Below are 21,894 nucleotides of genomic sequence, written 5' to 3' on the forward strand. Positions count from 1 at the left end.
GATGAGGGGAAGCAGGGCTGATGAAACCCCAGAACGTGCTGCTATAACATGATCACCAGCGCAATGCATCTGATCAGGATGAGGGGAAGCAGGGCTGATGAAACCCCAGAACATGCTGCTATAACATGCTGTACTCACCAGCCCAATGCATCTGATCAGGATGAGGGGAAGCAGGGCTGATGAAACCCCAGAACATGCTGCTATAACATGCTGTACTCACCAGCGCAATGCATCTGATCAGGATGAGGGGAAGCAGGGCTGATGAAACCCCAGAACGTGCTGCTATAACATGCTGTACTCACCAGCCCAATGCATCTGATCAGGATGAGGGGAGGCAGGGCTGATGAAACCCCAGAACATGCTGCTATAACATGCTGTACTCACCAGCGCAATGCATCTGATCAGGATGAGGGGAAGCAGGGCTGATGAAACCCCAGAACATGCTGCTATAACATGCTGTACTCACCAGCGCAATGCATCTGATCACGATGAGGGGAAGCAGGGCTGATGAAACCCCAGAACATGCTGCTATAACATGCTGTACTCACCAGCGCAATGCATCTGATCTGATGAAAATGTCCTGCAGATCAGACGCCATGCTTTCATCCACATTTTGACATTCGCTGCAGAAAAGAAGGGGTTGAGGTGGCATTGTTCATCTAATTTCACCAGACAGAGGAGCTTGTCAATAGCAATGAAACCGGAATTCACTCCTCTCTACACAACACTAACTTTACATTCATTATTATCATGAAACATGGACTTCTTACTTGATTTTGATCCTGAACGCAGGGGTCACAAATAAGGACTGGATCAAAGAGTTCATATAGCAAGTAGAGCCGAGGTTTTTTATTCCAGTAACTTTTACTGCAAAAAAAAAGAAAATATTTGAATGCAGTAATGCAGTGCCCTTGTTACATTGCTATCATTGTGCTTTATCGTTACAGAACTAGTAGTTGAATTTGTGTGTGTTCTCTAGAAATCTCTATTATTCTTTTGATTTGGATCATTATTCACCAGGCTTACTAACTAATCCACTAAAAACAATGGCAAACTTAGCTTAGCATTTCATTGACTAGATGCCCACCCTCTGAACTCACAGGCAGGCACAGAATCTGCTCACTTACCCTGATGAGTCCCGTGTTCCTCTGGGAAAGTGCTGTGATTCGCTACGGTGTTTCCCATCGCAGTGTCTTCGCATGTATGAACTACAGAAAAACAAAAATACGAAGACCTTGTTTCCTGGTCTGAAGCTGTTTACACACACTGAAAATGTGACGCACTGAACTTTCTCACATTAGTTTCTGTTTAGGATATTATAACATACCTGCGACTACGTCCCATAGCCCCAGCACTCTTCTCACATTGTGATGTTGTTCAACCAGGAGAAGAATCCCTGTCAGAAGCAACGGCTCAGAACTGCCAGCAGGGGACCAAACTCCCACACCGCAACACACCCGCACTCCAGATCGAGGCAACGGACCAATCAGCAGCAAACAAGGCATGTTTCAGACAAAGGCAACAACTGCTTCGCTGTGGTAGTGTGTAAGCAGATCTTCCAAATTAGTACAGAGGATGAGTAGGAAGGGGAAGCAGGTGCGGTTTGACTGGGTTGGAATCACTCCAGATCTTCTCACATTGCTGTGTGTTCAACCAGGAGAGACCTGTCAGAAAGCACTGGCTCAGACTGCCAGCAGGGACAACCCCCCGCCCCCCCCCCCAGAAACACAGGCAGAAAACAAGGCTTTCAAAACAACATGCTTGTGGGTGTGGCATTCCATTCACCTGCAAGAAACAGCTACAATCTGTCACAAGACGACAAACCTGTTACTAGAAGCTTGTGGGATGTTGTGTTGCATCATGTAACATATAATACTAGACTGGTTCAACGGAAGTTATCACTGTCTGTTGTCTATTATAACAAAACATACAGTTTAACCACAAACTATCTGCTGACATGGAGCCTGTGGGGTCCAGTGGTTCGCATGCTCAGCCACTGTCTCATTGTGTGACCCTGAGCAAGTCACTTGTGCTCCGTCTTTCGGGCGAGACGTTGTTATAAGTGACTCTGCAGCCAATGCATAGCTCACACGCCCTAGTCTCGTAAAGCACTTTGTGATGGTGGGCCACTATGAAAGGCACTATATAAAGATTATTATTATTATGTTTTCCAGCTAAATCAGTTCTCATGCTGGGGTTTTTAATTCATTTTCAGATTACCAAATCACTAAGATCCTTTTGCCTTTGATTTTTATCCGATTCTCCTGAGCAAGGGTTGCATATTACTGGCAGTGGGAGCACTGGCCTTTATGAATAAAAAAAACTGATCAAAAGAACTCATCTGCAGTATTGTCTAATCCAGGGGAGGCCAAAGCTGGCCCTTCCACTCCTGGTCTTTGTTCCAACCCTGTTCTAAATTGTTTAATTGAGCCAATTAAACCTCCATCCAGATCCTGAAGTAGTTCATCCTATCATTCTAGTTGTTAAACCTGGGGTGGAATGGCCCTCCAGGACTGTGATTGGACACCCCTGGTGTAATCACAGTAAATGGTCCAGGTACTCTCCTCATCTCTTCCATTAGAAGTGAGAAGCCTCTGCATATCACCAAGCACAAATTCCCCATCCTCAGAACTTCAAATCCTGTTTTCATCACTGTTTTGCTTTTGTCTTGAAGAGTGTGTTACTGTATAACATTTTCTGTTTTTTTTTTTTTTTTTCTCAATTGAAAATGTTTTTATTTAAAATAGGCTTTAAAAAGCAGTCCCTAGCAAACCAATCCATAAAGTCTCACAAAGCAGCTTAGAGCCATCATGAACAGTTTCTTTACACTTCATTGTATACGTGTTTCCGTACTGCTGCCTCTGTGAAGATCATAATCCTTTTCAACCACTGGGCCTACTTCTAAAAGCTCACTGCTGCCATGAAGAACAAAGGTGAGCAGATAAGCACAGAACAATGTGTCATACCTCCATCAGCCAATGAATATGTTTTATATGTTTTATACCACAGACATCAGAAAAAAATGTGTACACAAGAATGAAATACCTAATCATGTTTATTACATTTAAATAGCATTACAGTGCTTCAGAATGGGCCCTTACTGTGAAGCAAGTGCCAAGGCAAATTGTCAGATTGGAATAAAATCATTTTAAAAGGTACTTCACTGCTCCAAACAACTTTTTAACCACACCTTAGTTGTTTGCTGCTAGCTCTGCATCATAGCAATTAATTCCTCTTTAGATAATGTTGAACACATTATCCCATATTAAACACATCTTAACCAAAGTGCTTATTTGAACAGGTTTTGAACCCATGTAAAAAGGCCCCCTTTGGGATCCCCATCCTCCCCAGTCCCCGCCTTCTCCTCTGAGTTTCTCTGCTCCTCCCTCAGCTCCTGGTAGGCGTGCAGTGCCCTCTTCAGCTCCCTCTCCGCACTGAAATGCACCATCTGCTGGCTCAGCAGGGGCACGATCAAGTTGAAGCCGTCCACCCTCTTGTTGAGCCTGGCCAGGTCTGCCCTGAAGGCTTCACAGTTGAGGAGCCACTGCTTCTGCTTTGAGGGGGTGAGGGGCTCCCCGAGCTTCCTACCGGACACCAGCAGGTCTGCCCTCAGCTGGGCGATGGTCTCGCGGATCTCCTTGTGCGCCACGATCCACTGGGGCTGGTAGCCGTTCTCGATGAGGATGCGGTTCAGGTTGTGGGTCATGGGGTCCACGTATGGGTTGCTGTGGCTGAACTTGCTGAGGGGCTTCCCCTTGCCACTCAGGTTGCTGAAGTCCCCCTTGACCATGGACTCCTGGATGAGGTCCTCCACCAGCCTCTCGATGGCCTGGGTGATCTTGATATTCTTAGTCCTCCGTACCTCGCTGGCCGTCAAGGCGTCCTCCGAAGACTGCCGCTCTAGGCTGCGCCTCCGGTAGTCCAGCACTTGGTCCATAGCTCTGTCCACCCGGAACTGTCTGTACTGCTGCTCCCTCTGGCTGGGCGTCCCCATTCTCACCCCCTCGAAGCTCAGGTACTGCCTGTGCTGGGGCGCCTGCCGCTTCTGCTTCTCATCCTCCTCCTCTTGCTCCTCACCTGCGGCAGCCCTCCTCCTCCTCCTGCTAGGTGTACCAGCACAGTCCTGCAGGCCTCCTGTACCTGGGAGAACTTCCCTGCGTCTGCCCTGGCAGAGCCGCTGTCAGGGTGGAGCTCCTTAGCCAGCCTCAGATTGGCTTCCTTCACCTCCTCCGGGCTGCTGCTCTCGTCCTCTGGCAGGCAGAGCAGTTTGTAGCAGTGCAGCAGGCCCCTGCTCACCTTACAGCTGGACAGCCACCGGGCAGCGAAGCAGCAGGGAGGCAGGAGAGCCCTGTGGATCTCAGAGAACGGAGCCGTCAGCAACTAGCAGCAACTCATCTTCACAGCGGCTGAGCCCACTGCTGCCAGGGACCTTAAAAAAAAGAAAGAAAATCTCCTGATTTGAAGTTTGTTTAGTGTTGTTAATAGTAGGATGTGAAGTAGACATACTGCATAGTAGTTTAATGAAGTTCCAAACTTTTCTTTAATCCTAATTATTCAAATGTTTGCGTGATTATAGAACTGTTAAGTATAACTCGACATAACCAATACATTACACATGTATAAAATAAAGCATGAATAAATAGCTTGGATGTGTAAAAATAAGATGCCTGCTAAAGGGGGGCCCTTTTCAACTAAATGACCAGTCTTACTTTTCAAGCAACGTTTTCAAAGAGCTTCATATGGAAAAATAACTTTAAAATGTCTTGCTCCTCCTATTGGATGTCCTGCCTACATCATACACGGGGCTTACAATTGAAACGCTGCTGTATTACACTGCTGGTGTTCCAGCACGGCCCGATTTAAACGGTACACCTTGGGTACTGGATTATCGGATTGTGTAATGGTCCATTCACCACGCTGCATAACTTTAACATTGCTTAAAAAATAACTACAATTATTATTATTATTATTATTATTATTATTATTATTATTACACAACAGTGTAACACCTGTCAACCAAGCACCCGCTATCAGCTCTCAATCACAGTCTCCATTGAAACGAAAACACCTGTCAACCGAGCACCCGCTATCAGCTCTCAAGCACAGTCTCGATTGAAACGGACTTCAAGCAGACAGGTGCAGCTTTTGCATAATACATTTCTGCTTAGCAATTGTTGTGTTTTTTTCAATTATGTGAGGAACTGTCGATTTCCATTAAAAGTGTGTGCTGCGTATTTTATCTTTTTTCAGTCCACTGTGAGATTATTTTATTGTACGAGATCTTGAGCTCATAATCCCAGAAAACTACATATCCCATGATGCATTTTCTCATGATGGTTGAAAACATTTTCAGCTTCTCCTACACAAAAGTTACAAAAACTGCATAAACTTCAAAAATAACCTATAAAACTAAATAATAATAATAATAATAATAATAATAATAATAATAATAAACGCTCATGCCCAGTGGCGCTGCGAGGAGTTCACGGTGTAACTTCATTAACCTCAGGTGGTGTGTGCAAAGCGCTCGGACTGCCTTCACATCAACCCTTAGCCTGGGCACCGCTTTCCTCGTGTGCTTCCACTGAGGAGAAACCTGCAGCTACACACTTCATACAGGTACAGTAAGAAGCGTTAAGAAAACGTTTAATGTTTGTTTGGTTTTTTTTTGTTTTGTTTCTTGTTTTTTTTCTGGAGAAACTTTAATAGAATATGCAGAAAGCAGGGAAGCCGTGTGCGAGTTAGTGCAGAACTCTGTCTCTCTGTCAATTTACGTTTCAGAGTTCTGTAAATTAATAGTGTCCTATGTTAAATGTTTCTTTCTCCAATCAAATAAAACCAAATTGTTGCAAAAAATGTGGTATCTGTTTGTTTTGGTAGTGCGAGTTTTTAGGCTACTGTTAGATTGAATGCAATTTTGTCATGAACTGTAAGAAACATTGTTTTCTGTAGTCGTTAAGTTGTTTTTTTTTGGGGGGGGGGGGGCTTTTTGCCTTTGCTATTCTGCGCTCAGATTACCCTCCGAGGTTACAAATGAAACGCATATAGTTTAATTTAATGCACATGACCCGTGCCGAGATTCCCCTGAAGGAGACGGTTTAAATTTTAATTAGGAACCATGTGCAACTTTTTAAATCGGGGTACCGTCTCCAAGCATGAATGGGCGCTCCACTGAGCTAGTGCAGCGCTGTCAGAGGTGAAGGACTTTGAGTTGCAAAACAGGGCTTGATGCAAACGGGGAAGCCTTGAAACCGACATACTCGCTGTGCAAGTAGGTCACGGGTCAGAACTACTGGATACACATCTGCAAGCAAGATTGATCTTCTTTATGATTTAAGCAAGACCATTTATTAGTAGATGAAAGCTGTGGTCATGCTCCAGGGATGGAAGTAAGACTCCTATTGCATAGCAGTTTGATCCATTCCAGGTTTCACTATGTTTAATTAGACGCCCTTCCGTGTTACCTCTACACTGTGGCTAATCAAGTTTGTGTTAAAGCCTGGCATGGATGAAACTGCAATGCAATTGGAGGCTTGTTTTCCTCCCTGTTGCACAAGGGTATATTTGAGAGGGCCCATGCGCAGGACTGATTCTTTCCACCAGGAACCCAAGCAGCTTGTATTTCACATGGTACTGACAGGTTAAGTAAAAGATATGTTCTTTTATGTGCCATTAAATCCCTGGGGGCTGATGTATTTATTAGAAAGAGACTCTTGTAAAGGTCATGTTTTGGGTGTAATTCAGTGCTGCCGTTTCGATTTGCATTTTATGTTTCAGATGCTCTTTGCCGTTGGTGAGCCAGCATGTAATCCTGGGGTCTGCTCATATTAGCATAAAGACTTGCTGGTTTTGTGCATCATTAATTTCAGCCGATTTGCACAGAGGACAGCCTCACATTTCACTCCTGACATTTCAGGATGCTGCAGTGGTCTGTCTGGAAGAATTGTCTGTCTTTACTTCTGTGCATTTAAAATTGTTTTAAAAAGGAGGAGGGAAGGGGAGGGGTCACATTACTAAATCCTAGTGCCAGGCCTCACTAGGTTTTCTCCTGTTTGAGTATTTCACAATTAAACTGTTACTGGCATGGAAATAAGACTCCCATAGCAGGTTCCCCCATACCAGGTTTTAACACAAGCTTGATTAGTTAGTATTACAGGTAACACGCACTGGTGTGTCAGAGCAAACCAGGAACGGATCAAACTGCTATCCACTGGGAGTCTTCTTTCCATCCCTGTAATATTCAAGCATTCTTTAATTTTGAATAAACTGAAAAACAAAAGTTTAAATTGTTGTTTTAAAGAAAAGCAACTGACCAAATAACCTATCAAGACAGGAGAGAGCAACTCAGCTGTGCACTAGAATGTGAGATCTTTATTTCAGATGCATTGGTTCTTCTGCATGGTATCTTTTTATACAGTTGTTTGTATAATAGACATGGCTATTGCTTGCACTGTATACGTTTCAGGCAGTGTGTCTGAGTATGTGTTTGTCTCGGCTGTGCTGACTGCAGACTCCTCTTTGCAGTGTCATGGCGGAGCGTGTCTTGCTGGTAGTATGTGAGTGTTTGTCTCGGCTGTGCTGACTGCAGACTCCTCTTTGCAGTGTGATGGCGGAGCGTGTCTTGATCATCGGGAGCGGGGGCAGGGAGCACTCCCTGGCCTGGAAGCTGGCCCAGTCTCCTCTCGTACAGCAGGTCCTGGTGGCTCCTGGGAATGCCGGCACTGCTGACAACGGGAAGGTCTCCAACTCGGGTGAGAGCCTCCCCTCCTTCTATGAGTGCGTCTCTGTGCCAGCATCTCCAGATTTAAACTGGACTCGCTAGTTCCCATCTGTGAGACTAGATATTGCCAGAGCAATGATGTTTTTGAACTGAGGCACACGTATTCAGTGAAAAATCTGTAGGTGATGGCTGCATTACCCCAATCACTTTATAAAATATTAGATTCCATTAGTTTCTTTTCTGGTGTGTCCTTAAGTATCTAGTCGTGTAACCTACACCTGGGATGGCTAACATCCAGAACAGGATTTTTTCCAGTCATGTTTTTCTTAATTGTTTGTTTAAGTTTATAATTCCATTAACCCAGGAGAGCGCCTTGCCATTAGAAGTAACTCTCATGTGAGCCTTGCCCATGCTCATTAAGTGAGGTGTTGCTATGAATACAGAGACATTGGACTCCATGGCTTTTATTTCTTACGGAGTTAACCCTTTAATGACTGACATTTAGACTGCTGCATGTGTTTGATACCCTCCCGAGAGCTCCCTGTTGACCTTTGGAGCAGATTGGGTTTCTCGGGAGATATTCGGCCCACTGAAGCTCGCGGATCTTCAAGTTATTGTGCGGTGTTGAACCACAGGGAAGTCTGGTTTGAATCCTGTTTGTGTCGTGTTGCTGAGTCTCTGCTTTGTCCTTTGAGTTGCATAGAAAAATTTCATTTAAAATGAGTCTGAAAAAAAACCTCCATACCACCCCTACCAGTTTGTGCACAAACTTTGATCTTTATACAGAAGTGATGCTACAATTGTCCCAATCTTCACAAAAAAATAAGCAAGACGTCCCACGAATTCATATATTATGTGTTTACTGCCAATGCAGAAGGACTGGGCGAGATGTTAGTTCTTCAACCAAGACTGATTTCTATCAGCCAAGTTCCATTCATTCTGTAGGCATGTAAAGTGATACAGAACCTCTCTCTCTCTCTCTCTCAGCTGTGTCAGTGAGTAACCACTCCATCCTGGCTCAGTACTGCAAGGATCACAATGTGGGGCTGGTGGTGGTGGGGCCGGAAGCACCTCTGGCTGCAGGTACAGATTCTGATTCCCTTCACTAACCTGCAGTAACCAGCAGACAGTCCTCTTTCCAGCAATGTGCATCTCGGGTTCTCTCATGCACCGCTAATACCCAACCGCTAACTATGTGAACAACAAATGTGTTCGCAGTAGCTGCTAATGCAGAAAGAGGCTGATTAATGGGGACTTCACATTTAAACTAACTATCCTGTTTCACATGATTAGTAAAGAATAAGTCCCTTGCTGTGTAACTGCGTTAAACAACCTCCTCGTAACACGCTACCGTTCCACTTTAAGCAGTGCATGGTGCTTGACGGTGTCAGATTGCTGTTGTGCTGATGGTTTGAGCCCCTCTGCAGGGATGGTGGATGACCTCACTGCAGCGGGGGTCTCTTGTTTCGGACCCTCTGCGAAGGCAGCCCAGCTGGAGGCCAGTAAGAGTTTCTCCAAGGAGTTTATGGACCGTCACGGCATCCCCACGGCCCGCTGGAGATCCTTCACTGACCCTCAGGAGGCCTGCAGCTTCATCCAGAGGTACTGGTGCTCCAGAGCCCTCTATTGGGGACCCTGGGGTCAAGGTGCATGCTAATGGTGTCCATTCAAATGAACAGCTAATCCTAGATCTGCAGGGATGGAAATAAGGCTCCTGTTACATATCGGCTTCACCCATTCCAGGTTTTACTACGAGTTTAATTATAGGTAACAAGCTCGTGTGCATTATTAATTCCTAGTAAAAGCAGGAACGGATCGCAGTGCTGTGCAATAGGAGTCTCATTCCCATGCCTCTGAACTGTGCTGTCTGTGTCTCAGCGCTGAGTTCCGGGCTCTGGTGGTGAAGGCGAGCGGTCTGGCCGGAGGGAAAGGAGTGATCGTGGCAGAGAACAAGGACCAGGCATGCAGGGCAGTGCGGGACATCATGCAGGTGGGAGCTCGGCAAACTGGTTGGTCTCCACTGTAGAGCTTTACACAGCAGCACACCGCGTCAGAGATACTGACAGCATTTCAATGTGCTATTAGCCTGAAGAAAATGAGAGGGGTGGGAATGAGAAACCGTGTGTCTAAGACTCCTGTTACTTACTTGCATGATAGGTGTGCATAGAGGACCAACAGCAGCAAATGGGATTTATTTTCTGTTTTATTGCAGTGTGTTCTATAGGGTTAAAAACAATCCAGTGAAAACCTCTGTCCAGTTGTTCCCCTCTATGTACCTTTAGTGGTGCTCACCTATAATCGCAGCATGTATGTTTGTAGACTGTGATCACCGCTGGTCTACACGCTTACAACCGAATTAGATCACTGCTGACATGTAAGAAATCATTTAAGAAACTGCATTAAACTGCTTGGTACATTGTGGTACCTGCTACACAGGTGACCAGCAGACATGTCTGATGAGGCAGTGGAAACCTGGATGGGGGGGGGGGGGGGGGGGGGGGTGCTGTCTGATAGCTGATTGGGGGTGAAAGCAGTGAGGTTCCTAATCCAGCATCTCTCTCTCTTCCTCACTGGGCGCAGGACAAGACGTTCGGAGCTGCAGGGGAGACGGTGGTGGTGGAGGAGCTGCTGGAAGGAGAGGAGGTTTCGGTGAGCTCTTTCTGTATTGCACTTCTCTGTGTTTTAGCTTGTGTTCCCTTCCTGGTTTTAGCTTCATTGCTATTAGTGCTGTGGAGCAGGACAGGTCAAAGAAGGGGCTTCCTCACTCTGGGCCATGTTCGCTAAGCAATTCCTTACAGCTCTGTGCACTGACAGCTCTGACAAGTGTCCCTGGGCCAGCAAGAGGGGGGTCCAATCCCAGTGCTGGAGGGATAGTCTGCTCCATGTTTAACAAGTACAGTGAACTACTGCAGGGTCTGGAGGCAGGTTTCATTGGGTCCGTTAAACAGGGCTGGATCAGGAGTGGAAGGGCAGTGCTGGCCACCCCTGTCTACTGTAAACATGCTTGCATTCCCCCTCCTGCAGTACACCAGTGAGTATGCTGCAGGACCCTGGTGTTAATGACTCTCTCTCTGTCTTCTGTCTGTCTTTGTCTCAGTGCCTATGTTTCAGCGACGGCTGCACTGTGGCCCTGATGCCTCCTGCACAAGACCACAAGCGGCTTCTGGATGGAGACCTGGGCCCCAATACAGGGGGCATGGGGGCATACTGCCCCACTCCACAGGTACAAAGAGCCAGCTTGAGCTGCAGGCCCAGAGCAAACCAGCTGTCCGTGCTGGGAGCGTTTACACTAGTGCTCAACATCATTACTGTAGAGAGCTGAGGATGGGTTAAGAGAGAGAGAGAGAGAGAGAGAGAGAGTGTGTCAGTGTGCTCAAGGCATGATGTCTGAGTGTTCAGAGAGGGAGGTTCAGGGTATGATGAGGGCAGTGGTCTTCCTTTCTCTTAACTTGCAGCACCTTTCTCAGGTTTCGGAGGATCTGCTTCAGAAGATCAGAGAGACAGTATTGCAGAAAACTGTGGACGGGATGAGGCAGGAGGGGAGCCCTTATGTTGGTGAGTATCCTAAAGTGTCCCCAACCCTCTGCAAAATTAGAAACCCTCTCAGAACGACTAACAAAGCTGAGGCCTGAGGGACAGTCTGAGCCCTCGTCTCACTTGGTGAGGTCCCATGGTGTTGAACAGCCTATAAGCAGTGTGTGGTGTTCCTTTCTGCAGGGGTTCTGTACGCAGGGCTGATGCTGACCCGGGACGGGCCCCGGGTGCTGGAGTATAACTGCAGGTTCGGAGACCCGGAGTGCCAGGTAAGTGAAGGCTGGGGGGCGTGTGTGCGTATTCACTGATGTGAGCACGCTGCCTGTTACTCAACTGTGATCAAAAGCGTTTGACGTTCATTAGTAAAAGTCCTTGAGAGTTTGAGTCTATTTGTCATGCCTACAATTTTAATTTTAATTTACTTATGATCCTAAAAGCTCAAATAATTTGTATATCTAAAGCCGTGATAAGGGGTCTTTGTTGCTGTTTATGCAAAAATAATCTTCCAATGTCTGCATACAGGGGCTGGACAAATAATTAGAACCCCCTCCAGAGCAGTGTCTGGGGAACCTCTGATTCAGGAGAGATCAGCGATTGCTGTTCCTCATTCCTTGTGGGGAGGCAAGGCTCTTCTCTGCAACAGCCCGCAGTCCTTCTCTCTTGAGAATTGTGAAATACAGAAGCACCAGTCCTGGCAATACTGTCACCCCACTAATAAAATGTGCTGCACTTGCAGCATCAGCGTTTGCTCTCTATAACAGAGGACATACAAGGAAACATTTATGGAGCACTGTGTGCTGCAGAGAGCAGGAGCTTCAGTGTGTCTGTTCCTGCTGTTTCAGGTACTGCTGCCCCTGCTGAAGAGCGACCTGTACCAAGTGATCCAGGACACGCTGCAGGGGAGACTAGCATTGAGCGCCCCCACCTGGCAGGAGAACAGCGCTGCTGTTACTGTGGTGATGGCGAGTGGAGGGTATCCAGGAGACTATAAGAAGGGCATTGAGATCACTGGTATGCATTGTCTTTAATGTTACAAACTTGTTATACAAAACATTTGGCAGCTAAATTCCAGCAAAAATTGACTGACAAGTAGTTTTGTTTTTTGTTTCAGTGAGATGAGGGAAGCATATTAGTGTCGTGCTTACACACTCAATAAATATTAGGAAAGTGCAGATAAACTGGGTGGCACTGTAGCTCTCCTTTCTCTTTGGCAGGTCTGTCTCGGGTGAAGGAGCTGGGGCTGCAGGTGTTCCATGCTGGCACCTTGCTGAAAGAGGGCAGGGTGCTGACCAGTGGAGGCAGAGTGCTGACCATCACCGCTGTCGACCGCGACCTGCCTACTGCACTTCAGAACGCCAACAAAGGTGTGGCCAGCGTGCAGTTCCAGGGGGCCGTCTACCGCAGAGACATCGGGCACCGGGCCATCGCCTTCCTCCAGCAGCCACGGTGCGTCTGACGGGTCTGGGGTACCTCAGCTGACTCCACAGCAAGCCTGCCCTTGATAGTTGCTGCTGGAGTTAAAAACTACAGTATGTAAACCATGCCGGCTTCAGCCTGATGGTTTCCTTTCAGTGCTGGTTTATTTATTTACTAGTTTGTCAATCCCCCCCCAGTGCACTGACCTACAAAGACAGTGGAGTGGACATCGCTGCGGGGAACGCTCTTGTTGACCTGATCAAACCCCTGGCCGCAGCCACTGCCCGGAAAGGTAACCACATGCAAACATAACAGCAGTGTCTTTTTTTAAATTATGTAAATCGTGGCAAATTGAAATACTGTTCCCCAAAAACACAAGCAGGATAGTCGAGTTTCAGTTATGTCCCCCCTCATCCTGCAGGGTGCAGTGCTGAGCTTGGCGGTTTTGCAGGCCTGTTTGACTTGAAAGCAGCAGGATACATAGACCCTATCCTTGTGGCTGGGACTGATGGAGTGGGCACCAAGCTGAAGGTAAGCAAAGCAATGGTTATAAGCTATGTAATAACAAATGCAGATGAGCCCGGCTCTGCTTCTCTCTCTCGGGGTGCTGATCTTTCACAATGTCTGCTTTTTTCTCTCGAGGTGCCGATCTTTATTGAAGTAATTTACAAAAATAGATGGTGAGTAAGTAGATTCAAGAAAATGCACACAGAGTCCTTTTCTTCAATCAGTTGTTAGGTTTATTGAAATATGCAGGGAGTCTGGTCCCAGGTACAGGACAAACAATACTCAACATTACAATGTTTGCGTGACATTAAATACCCTTCTGTATAGATGGTCCACCTCCCCTTTCTCTGACACTTAACCAATGGTCAAGGTAATTTAATTTATTGTGTGAGTGTTAATGTGTGTGTAGTCTAGTGTGACAACCTCTTCACACTCCTGGAGACAAAAGGTCCATACATCTGCCTTTTGTTATCTCCTTGCGACCCCCTTTGATGCCAGTGGGATTATCTCTTTTGATCTCTCTGAAGTCTAGAGCCTGTTCCCTTCTAGTCCACAGCATTGTTATCTCATTAGCTTGCAGTCATTGTTGGGCAGTTTGTAGACGCGTCGTCTCTATCAGTGGTTAGCAGTACATGCAATTTGAACCAAACAGTCTGCTATCTGCAATATTAGTCTCTTTTCAGAAAAGAACACCAGTATAGCTCTGCCAGTCCACATGCGTAGCAAACTGCTAATCAATTCTCAATCCATGTTTTCCAACATTTATCATGATGTCTCTGCTTCTCTCTCTCTCTCTCTTGGGGTGCAGATCTTTATCATGATGTCTCTGCTTCTCTCTCTCTCTCTCTCTCTCGGGGTGCAGATCTTTATCATGATGTCTCTGCTTCTCTCTCACATTACAGATCGCACAGGAGTGTAACAAGCACGACACTCTGGGACAGGACCTGGTGGCTATGTGTGTGAATGACATCCTGGCGCAGGGGGCGGAGCCTCTCTTCTTCCTCGATTACTTTTCGTGCGGGAGGCTGGATGTGGGCGTGGCTTCCTCAGTCATCGCTGGCATTGCTGAGGCCTGCAAAACAGCCGGCTGTGCGTTGCTGGGTGAGTGGCAGAGACAGCAGGACCAGGTATTGCACATCCTGCTGCAGTTCTGTGTTTACCAAGAGTAAATCACAATGTGATTACATATTCACACAAATGAGTGACTATTTACTTGGAAGTGAACAAAATCCCCTACACTAACTAAATGTTTTAAAATAGACTGAGTATTGAATGTTTGCTAATAATGTTCCAAGTGAATCCAATAGGAAATATGATCATTCACACATACCAGTAATTCTGTTTGAAACTGACTGACACCTGAAGTGTAGCCAAGATTTGTAAATGCTGTATCTCTTAGCTGCTTTCTTGAATTTTTGGGATCACTTAATGCCCAGACACCTCTTCTGAAAGCTGAGTAATATTTTCTGACTGCACTACCCTGCTTGTCCCCCAGGGGGCGAGACGTCAGAGATGCCGGGGGTGTACCCCCCAGGGGAGTACGACCTGGCTGGCTTCGCGGTGGGCGCAGTGGAAAGAGACAGGATGCTCCCGCGCCTCGACTCCATCGCTGCCGGAGACCTGCTCCTGGGGATCGCCTCCTCCGGGGTCCACAGCAACGGATTCAGCCTGGTCCGCAAGGTGCTGCAGCGGGTCTGCCTGCAGTACTCCTCCCCAGCGCCGTTCGGGGCTGCCGGCCAGACTGTGGGTAAGACTCGCTGGGATAAAGCTTGGACTTGCATCTCTGTACCCTGTAGAGTGAGCAGCAGTTTGATCCAGTCCTGGTTTTGCTATGAGTTTAGTAAGACACACTGTGGCTAATGAAGCGCATAGTAAAACCTGGAATGGGAGAAACTGCTATGCAATAGGAGACGTATTTCCATCCCTGATCTGCAGACAAATTATCAGGGTTGCGGTAACCCTTGGCTGTTGCCCCTTCTACGGAGAGGGGGTTGCATTGCACTGCTCTGTTGAACCAGTTTGTTTATTGTTCACAGGGGAGGTGCTTCTCACTCCAACCAAGATCTACAGCAAGCTGCTTCAGCCAATCCTGCACAGCGGAGCAGTGAAGGCATACGCCAACATTACAGGGGGCGGGCTCTTGGAGAACATCCCTAGGGTTCTCCCCAAAACCCTGGCAGTGGACTTGGGTAAGAACTGCTGCAGAGGCAGGTGTAGACATGGCTAGCTATAACCTACACACAGGCAGTGGGATCCCTCTATTCAAAACAGTCTTTGTAGAGCACTGGTCCCATTAGAGGGAGATCTCCAGATTTGAATGGAAGGGATCCGAATGGTGAGAGGAGTTCTCTATAGAGCTGGTTAGCAGTCGCAGGTAATGTCTCAAATCACAGCTTTGGTGGTATTTAACAGGTCTGGTTTTGTATAATTAATCATGGTCTGAGTGTAATGAACACTGTTTCATTGTCTTGCACAAACCAGCACTATTCATAAAAGCTTCAATCCTGAGAGTTTGGTGATTCCCACCCCCTGTCTGTTTTATGATTTCTCTGATCAGAGCAGTTCTCTTCCTACAGGTACATGCCCTCTATAGCCTTCATAGCATTTAAAAGATGAATGAGTGTTTTTTACAAAGAAAAAAGTTGAGCGATGACAGTCAAGATGAGGGAGTGTGAGGTGTGCTAGTGCCCGGCCTCACGCTGCAGCAAGGTGTAAGTGTGTTGCTCTGTGTCCCGTTGCAGACGCCTGTCTCTGGAAGATCCCAGAGGTGTTCTCCTGGCTGCAGCGAGAGGGCCAGCTCTCTGAGGAAGAGATGGGGCGCACCTTTAACTGCGGGCTGGGCAGCGTGCTGGTGGTGGGGCGCGAGGCCGCGGACGAGGTCCTGAGAGAATTGAAGAACCATGAGGAGGCGTGGGTCATAGGAACAGTGACGCTGCAGCAGCCAGGTCAGTGCTGTCCACACAGAGCCACGAGGAGGCCTCTGGAAATGCATCCAATTGCATCTCGCCCTGGGTTTAGTTAGGAAATCACTTGTCAAGATTTCAGCTCTATAGGTGTCTGGGAACAGGGCTCCAGCTGACATTTACGCAGTTTCAAATGAAACATTAACATCTAGCATTGGCTATTCTAGCTTTATTATTGGGTTGTTTTAAATCCATTGTGCGTGCACAACAGAGCAGCATTTGTATCGCTAAAGAGAGTGTTCTTGTTTCAGAGCTTGGATGTGAACACTTCAATCCAATCAAAGGGTTCCAAGTGATTTGTAGTGCTTTTGAAAGGAATGCCACGTGAATGGAGCATGTTTCTCAAACTGCTTCTGTGTAGCTGCAAGCAGCAGCAGCAGTGCTGTGTGTATGCTGCGTGCATGATGGGAATGGCAGAGCTACAGGGTCTCACTGTAACTCTGAATCCTGCTCTGCACCGGACCCCTTTCCACTGTTTCACTGCAGTATGGAGAAAGGCTGCTGTTCCAATCGTTCAGATCCAGGATTGATCCCTTTGTGTTTTAACAGACAGGGAGAGGGTGTTGATCCGGAATCTCCTCCGCTCTCTGCAGTCTGGCTCCAGGGGGACCCCAGTGAGCACTGGCCTTCGAAGCGGAGCCCCACAGAACTGTGCCCCCGAGCGCAGAGCAAGGGTGGCTGTCCTCATCTCAGGAACAGGTGTGTAGGGATGGGCCCTTAAAGTCTGCTTTAGTCGTTTTGCTTTTACTATATGCTTATACAATGCCCTGGTCTATTTTTTTTTTTTTTTTTTTTTGTTATGCTTTACCATACTGCTCAGGGCTGAAATGTTTATTTTTTTTCGATTGCAGTATATTACCATACTATAGAACCTGAATGAATGGCAGTTCAGATTGACGAGGTTTCTGATTCGCAGCAGGAGGGTCTTTTCTTTTTCATTTACTGTCTACACTTCCCGTTGCAGCTGGCATTTTACCAACAGTTTAAAATAGCGTTTTAATTGACTAAATTAAACCATGTCCTGAAAGCAACAGATTGTTAAGCAATAACCCAAGCAGTTCATGTACTGAGAGCTATTTTAAGTGATCCGGGGAGATGGGGAACAGCAGAGCAAGACCCTTACATCTTGCAGGTATTGTAATGGAGGTGATACAGGCTTTAGGAAATTGCTCATTGCGTAGAGCCACAATTTCAGCAGAGACAGTATTTGGCTTGTATCTGTTTAAAACCCTGTGGGAGACACTTTGGCAGGGGACAGTTCTTCACAGAGAAGCAACTCCAACCCTAACCTCTCCAGTGTACCTCGAAACCATTTTCCTGGAGTGGAGTGCAGTTCTAACTGGTGATGTCCGCTGACTTGCAGGCACAAACCTGCAGGCCCTGATGGAGCAGGTGAAGAAGCCGTGGAGCTCCGCTGAGATCGTCCTGGTCATCTCCAACCGGCCTGGGGTGGAAGGGCTGAAGAAGGCAGCACGGGCAGGGATCCAGACCAGGGTCAGTGTCTTGCTGGCCTGCCTGCAGCGTGAGAAGCTGTTGCACACTGCCGCTTTCTGTTAACAAATACGATTCACTGTACATTTTCAAGATTGGAATTTGTTGTATGAGAGGTGTGGATTTTTTAATGATTCATTGTTTTTAAGTGTATTAAAAATGACAGCAACCGGAGATATTTACTGTTGGGAGACGCACGAACCTCATGTTGTTTCAAGCTGCCATCTTTGTGGTGAATATAAGAGCATGCTCAAGCATCTGTAGTGCAATCCACTTAGGCAAGACATTTCCCATCAACGGAGATGCTACCAGAATGGATCTCAAGGGCAATGACCTTTGGAGTACTGCAGTAATACTGAAGCATTGAAGGGAGTGCATGTCAAGCTTGCAGATCTGGCTAATTCATACACACACGTGTGGACTGTCTATTGGCAGTAGCTTCAGAGTTTCTTCAGCCGGTAATTTAAAATTATTACAACTCTAATTGGAGAAAGAGCCCCTGATCAATATACTGAGCAGCAAAGTGTCTGTACCTCCAGGGAGCGACCAGGTAGCAGGTCTCTCATTAGCACAGGCTGGGGGATTCTCTTCGTCCAAGGGCTGACCAAGAGATTCTGCCATCTATGTTAGGATCCATGTAGGTCACGTTTCAAGGTGTGTCTATGAATATTGCAGTACTCATTTCTTGTGTCCTGGCAGGTCGTGGATCACAAGCAATACGGGAGCCGTGCTGAGTTTGACAGCACCATCGAGCAGGTCTTGGAGGAGTTCAGTGTGGAGGTGGTGTGTCTCGCCGGCTTCATGAGGATCCTTGGCGGCCCCTTTGTCAGGAAGTGGAGCGGTACGGTTTCCAGTCCTCTGGCACTTACTCTGGGCAGTTCCTTGATGGGCAGTTCTCTCCTGTGGCACTGACTCTGGGTGGTTCTGTCCTCTGGCATGGACTCTGGGCAGCTCTGTGGGCACCATGTAGCACAGCATGATGTATTCTACACTTTGGTTAAGTGTACAGTGGGTGGGTGGCTGGGAGTGTAGGAATTTGATTGCTGTGTCTCGTTTCAGGAAAACTGCTGAATGTTCACCCCTCCCTGCTACCCTCCTTCAAGGGGGTGAATGCTCACAGACAGGTCCTGCAGGCTGGGGTTCGGGTCTCGGGCTGCACTGTGCATTTTGTTGCTGTAAGTGGAGTTTATTTTGTGTGTGAAAATATCTGTTTTGTCATGTCCATGTCATGAATGTAAATGTGTTATTTACTATTCTGTATGGTGCCAGTCCTGGGTTTTGTTTGTTCCATCCAGGTAGACATGCACTAGAGAACAAAGAAACAAGTTCAGGCCAGAATGAACCACTGAAATGCAGCTTAAGAATGATTTCCAAGATGCTGATTTAACAGAATGGGATTTTGAGAACTTCGGCCCTATTGTGAAGCGAGTGAGAGGAGTAAAAGGTTATTGTGGTATAAAACTAGCAAGAAGCAGTTTGAGTACAGAAATGAGCAGTTACATTATTGGTGCAAATAGATTTTTGTTAGATTTTGTTCCATTACTTTTGTTTTACTCCTCTTTTGAAAATGTCCATTTGCTTTTGCATGCAAACTCTCATGTAGTCAGTCTCAGAACAGCCCAGGTTGAGAAAGTGTAGAGTTGCAGTGTGCAGACTTGGTTATGATCAAAGCACTGCAGATTCAGACCTGCCTTGTAGCTAATCAGGAGACTGGGGGCCTCTCCCTGCAGGAGGAAGTTGATGCAGGAGCCATCATTGTCCAGGAGGCGGTGCCAGTGATGGTGGGTGACACAGAGGACAGCCTATTGGAGCGGGTGAAGGAGGCGGAGCATCGAGCTTTCCCTGCTGCTCTGGAGCTGGTGGCTAGTGGCACTGTGCGGCTTGGAGAGGACAACAAGATCCACTGGAACACCCAGGAGCAGCACTAGACCAGCCTCCAAATACCCACAAGATCCACTGGAACACCCAGGAGCAGCACTAGACCAGCCTCCAAATACCAGCAAGATCCACTGGAACACCCAGGAGCAGCACTAGACCAGCCTCCAAATACCCACAAGATCCACTGGAACAGCCTCGCAGTACCAACAAGGAACTGTTTACATCTCACCCTGGGATTAGAGCTGGAGCAGGATTGTGGCTTCATTAAGTGCCACTCTGTTTGCTGTGGGACCCATACAGAATAATTCCAAGAAAACACTCACTCACACCAATGACTTTTTAGTTTCCGGTTGATGAAGACCTAACCTTTTTGAAGTGTTGTGTTCATACTCTGCTAAGCTGTATTCAGGTATTCTCTCCTTGTGTTTTGATCGTGGGTTTTGTTGAAGATATATTATCCTTTTCATTCCAGTTATTTTTAAAGCTGCAGTTGCTACTGTGTGACTTTGTATCGACTGGGTTATATAAACTACATGCTAAATGTTACTCCTACTGACCTGGCTTCCTTGTTGAGGTTTCAGCTTCATTCAGACGGTACACTTCAGATTATTGTCTTTTGATTGTATTACTTCAGTTGTGTTACTGGTGTTGTGTAGTAAAGATGAACCCTTTCACTGCATGGAGTGCTTTATGATTCATACACATACTTTTTCATTGTGTGTTTTATAGTTTCAGCTCTAGTGTATTCTATTGTTTCTCTAAAGTCCCATTCCAGGTGGTGTACAGTATTACATTCAATGCCACACTTTCAACCTCAGGCCATGCTGGTCTCGTTCTCATATCCTGGGGGTGCTGCGTTGTTGTTTAACTTCCATGTGTAGTTATCGGAATTACATTTGCTCACTGTGATACTGGATGAAGTCATGTAGGCAATTGATATTTCATGAAACATGGCTAACTTCTTATAGATGGACTGTAAGTGTGAACATGTTTTACACACTTCTGCTAAACACAGACTGCACAGAAATCCCGAGTCAGCCAATGTCTCTCCTCTTGACCTGACAGGAGATCATCTCTGTTTTCTTGCTCAGTCTGTGTTTGATATACATTCCACTCTGCATGTTCTATTCTACAATAAACTGCTGCAGTTGCATTACCTTTGCTGCTGTTAGTTTATTTCAAACACATTGATCAACCTATATCCTGTATGTATACATATAAGCATATTTAAGGCCATTCTTCCATACAATGTATTCTGCTATACTGTGTTAGATAGAAGTATGTAATATGCAGGGTGTACTTTTATGATGACAATAAGCGATTGTAATAACTGAAGTCTGCAGTAGGGTTGTAAACAATAGGAGTAAATGGATGCCTTGGGTTTGCTCCACTCTCACTTGTACTAGTGGAATAGAAATGACTCATTCCAGAGATTTTTATGTAGATATCTGATTTGAATTGTTTTGGGTTTCAGTTTATCATTCCCATGGATATAGATAGATCCAAAATATGTATTGGGAGAATTTAGCAACATACTAATTATTGCAAACCTCATAAGACTTACGGAAATGATTAAAATCAAATCTGCATAGCGTTGGCTATTGTGCACCCCACACTAATCACTGTGTGTATTGGAGTCCCTCCTGCAGTTTCTTCTCTGGTCAATAGCTGATGGAACAGATAAAAGCTTGTTTTGTGTTCTGTGGATAATCATTCCACTTCACATGGTCTAGAAGAAAAGATCAGATACATCAACGGTTATTAACCCTAAGAGGAATCATCGGAAAACTGACTTTCCATCACAATTGAACGATTATGCTCAAAAAACAAAGAAACGCACCCTAGAAAAGGTTTGTGATGCCCGGAAAACGCACATACAATAAGATGTTTGCAAAACTGAAACACACAGCAGCGCTGCCGTGCCTTCACTGAGACAGCTTTCAGCAGTCGCAGCTAACGGACACAAGAGAGTTGCTTCATTGTCAGCACTGATTTTCACTCAGTGGAAATGTTTTCTTAAGTAATAAACACAGATAAAGGTGTATGGTACATACAAGACCAAAGCAAAGCTAGAATTGAGTGTCTAATGCATCACCAGACACATGACCTTCCTCATTCTGAAAGAGATACATTTACACTGCCACTCACTAAAGTGATCCGCCAAAAACAAGAATACATTTACACTGCCACTAAAGTGATCTGCAAAAAACAATAATACCTTTTTTTTTCTTTTTCCATGGATTCCATCAATATTTTTTTATTGTTATTCTTATCTGGCTGAGGGCTAACGTCTTTTCAACAGCCTTGGCTTCACAGCTCAGCTATACAAGGCGCTATATTTAAATTAAAATTATTATTATTATCATCCTATATAATGGAAGGACT

The 21,894-nt window shown here is 46.1% G+C and overlaps 2 protein-coding genes and 1 long non-coding RNA gene across 5 annotated transcripts; 1 reads left to right on the plus strand and 2 right to left on the minus strand.

Moving 5' to 3' along the window:
• Positions 1-80: 80 nt before the first annotated feature.
• Positions 81-1,221, minus strand: LOC121327643. Its single transcript, XR_005951587.1, has 3 exons — positions 1,128-1,221; positions 771-867; positions 81-623 (listed from the first exon to the last, which is right to left on the minus strand). It is a non-coding gene; the product is annotated as an uncharacterized LOC121327643 (long non-coding RNA).
• A 2,068-nt stretch (positions 1,222-3,289) lies between these two features.
• Positions 3,290-5,054, minus strand: LOC121327486 (dnaJ homolog subfamily C member 28-like). The gene is given in 3 exon segments (XM_041271557.1): positions 3,290-4,096; positions 4,099-4,380; positions 5,046-5,054. Coding segments are annotated over 3 exon segments (1,098 nt in total).
• A 448-nt stretch (positions 5,055-5,502) lies between these two features.
• Positions 5,503-20,662, plus strand: LOC121327997 (trifunctional purine biosynthetic protein adenosine-3-like). 3 transcript variants are annotated; one of them, XM_041272413.1, is made up of 23 exons: positions 5,503-5,619; positions 7,603-7,751; positions 8,708-8,803; positions 9,148-9,322; positions 9,599-9,710; positions 10,301-10,369; positions 10,818-10,943; positions 11,188-11,275; positions 11,438-11,523; positions 12,097-12,265; positions 12,469-12,700; positions 12,868-12,962; positions 13,092-13,201; positions 14,080-14,278; positions 14,673-14,924; positions 15,214-15,366; positions 15,919-16,122; positions 16,690-16,839; positions 17,504-17,634; positions 18,331-18,472; positions 18,691-18,806; positions 19,362-19,561; positions 19,668-20,662. In XM_041272413.1, exons 2-22 carry the CDS (start codon positions 7,607-7,609, stop codon positions 19,557-19,559), a joined length of 3,048 nt encoding a protein of 1,015 aa, XP_041128347.1. In that variant the 5' UTR covers positions 5,503-5,619; positions 7,603-7,606; the 3' UTR covers positions 19,560-19,561; positions 19,668-20,662. The 3 variants fall into 3 exon arrangements, with proteins under 3 accessions (XP_041128347.1, XP_041128346.1, XP_041128345.1); XM_041272412.1 differs by having other exon boundaries at positions 19,362-19,529; positions 19,636-20,662; XM_041272411.1 differs by having other exon boundaries at positions 19,362-20,662.
• Positions 20,663-21,894: the final 1,232 nt, after the last annotated feature.

Source organism: Polyodon spathula, chromosome 15 (genome assembly GCF_017654505.1).
Source record: "Polyodon spathula isolate WHYD16114869_AA chromosome 15, ASM1765450v1, whole genome shotgun sequence".
Taxonomy (NCBI): Eukaryota; Metazoa; Chordata; class Actinopteri; order Acipenseriformes; family Polyodontidae; genus Polyodon; species Polyodon spathula.

Excerpts from the sequence above, each read along its gene's own strand:
- LOC121327997 (XM_041272411.1), top strand. The coding sequence starts at position 7,607 with ATGGCGGAGCGTGTCTTGATCATCGGGAGCGGGGGCAGGGAGCACTCC. Across the intron at positions 9,711-10,300 it reads CAGTGCGGGACATCATGCAG|GACAAGACGTTCGGAGCTGC; the intron begins GTGGGAGCTCGG and ends CACTGGGCGCAG. Across the intron at positions 10,944-11,187 it reads CATACTGCCCCACTCCACAG|GTTTCGGAGGATCTGCTTCA; the intron begins GTACAAAGAGCC and ends CACCTTTCTCAG.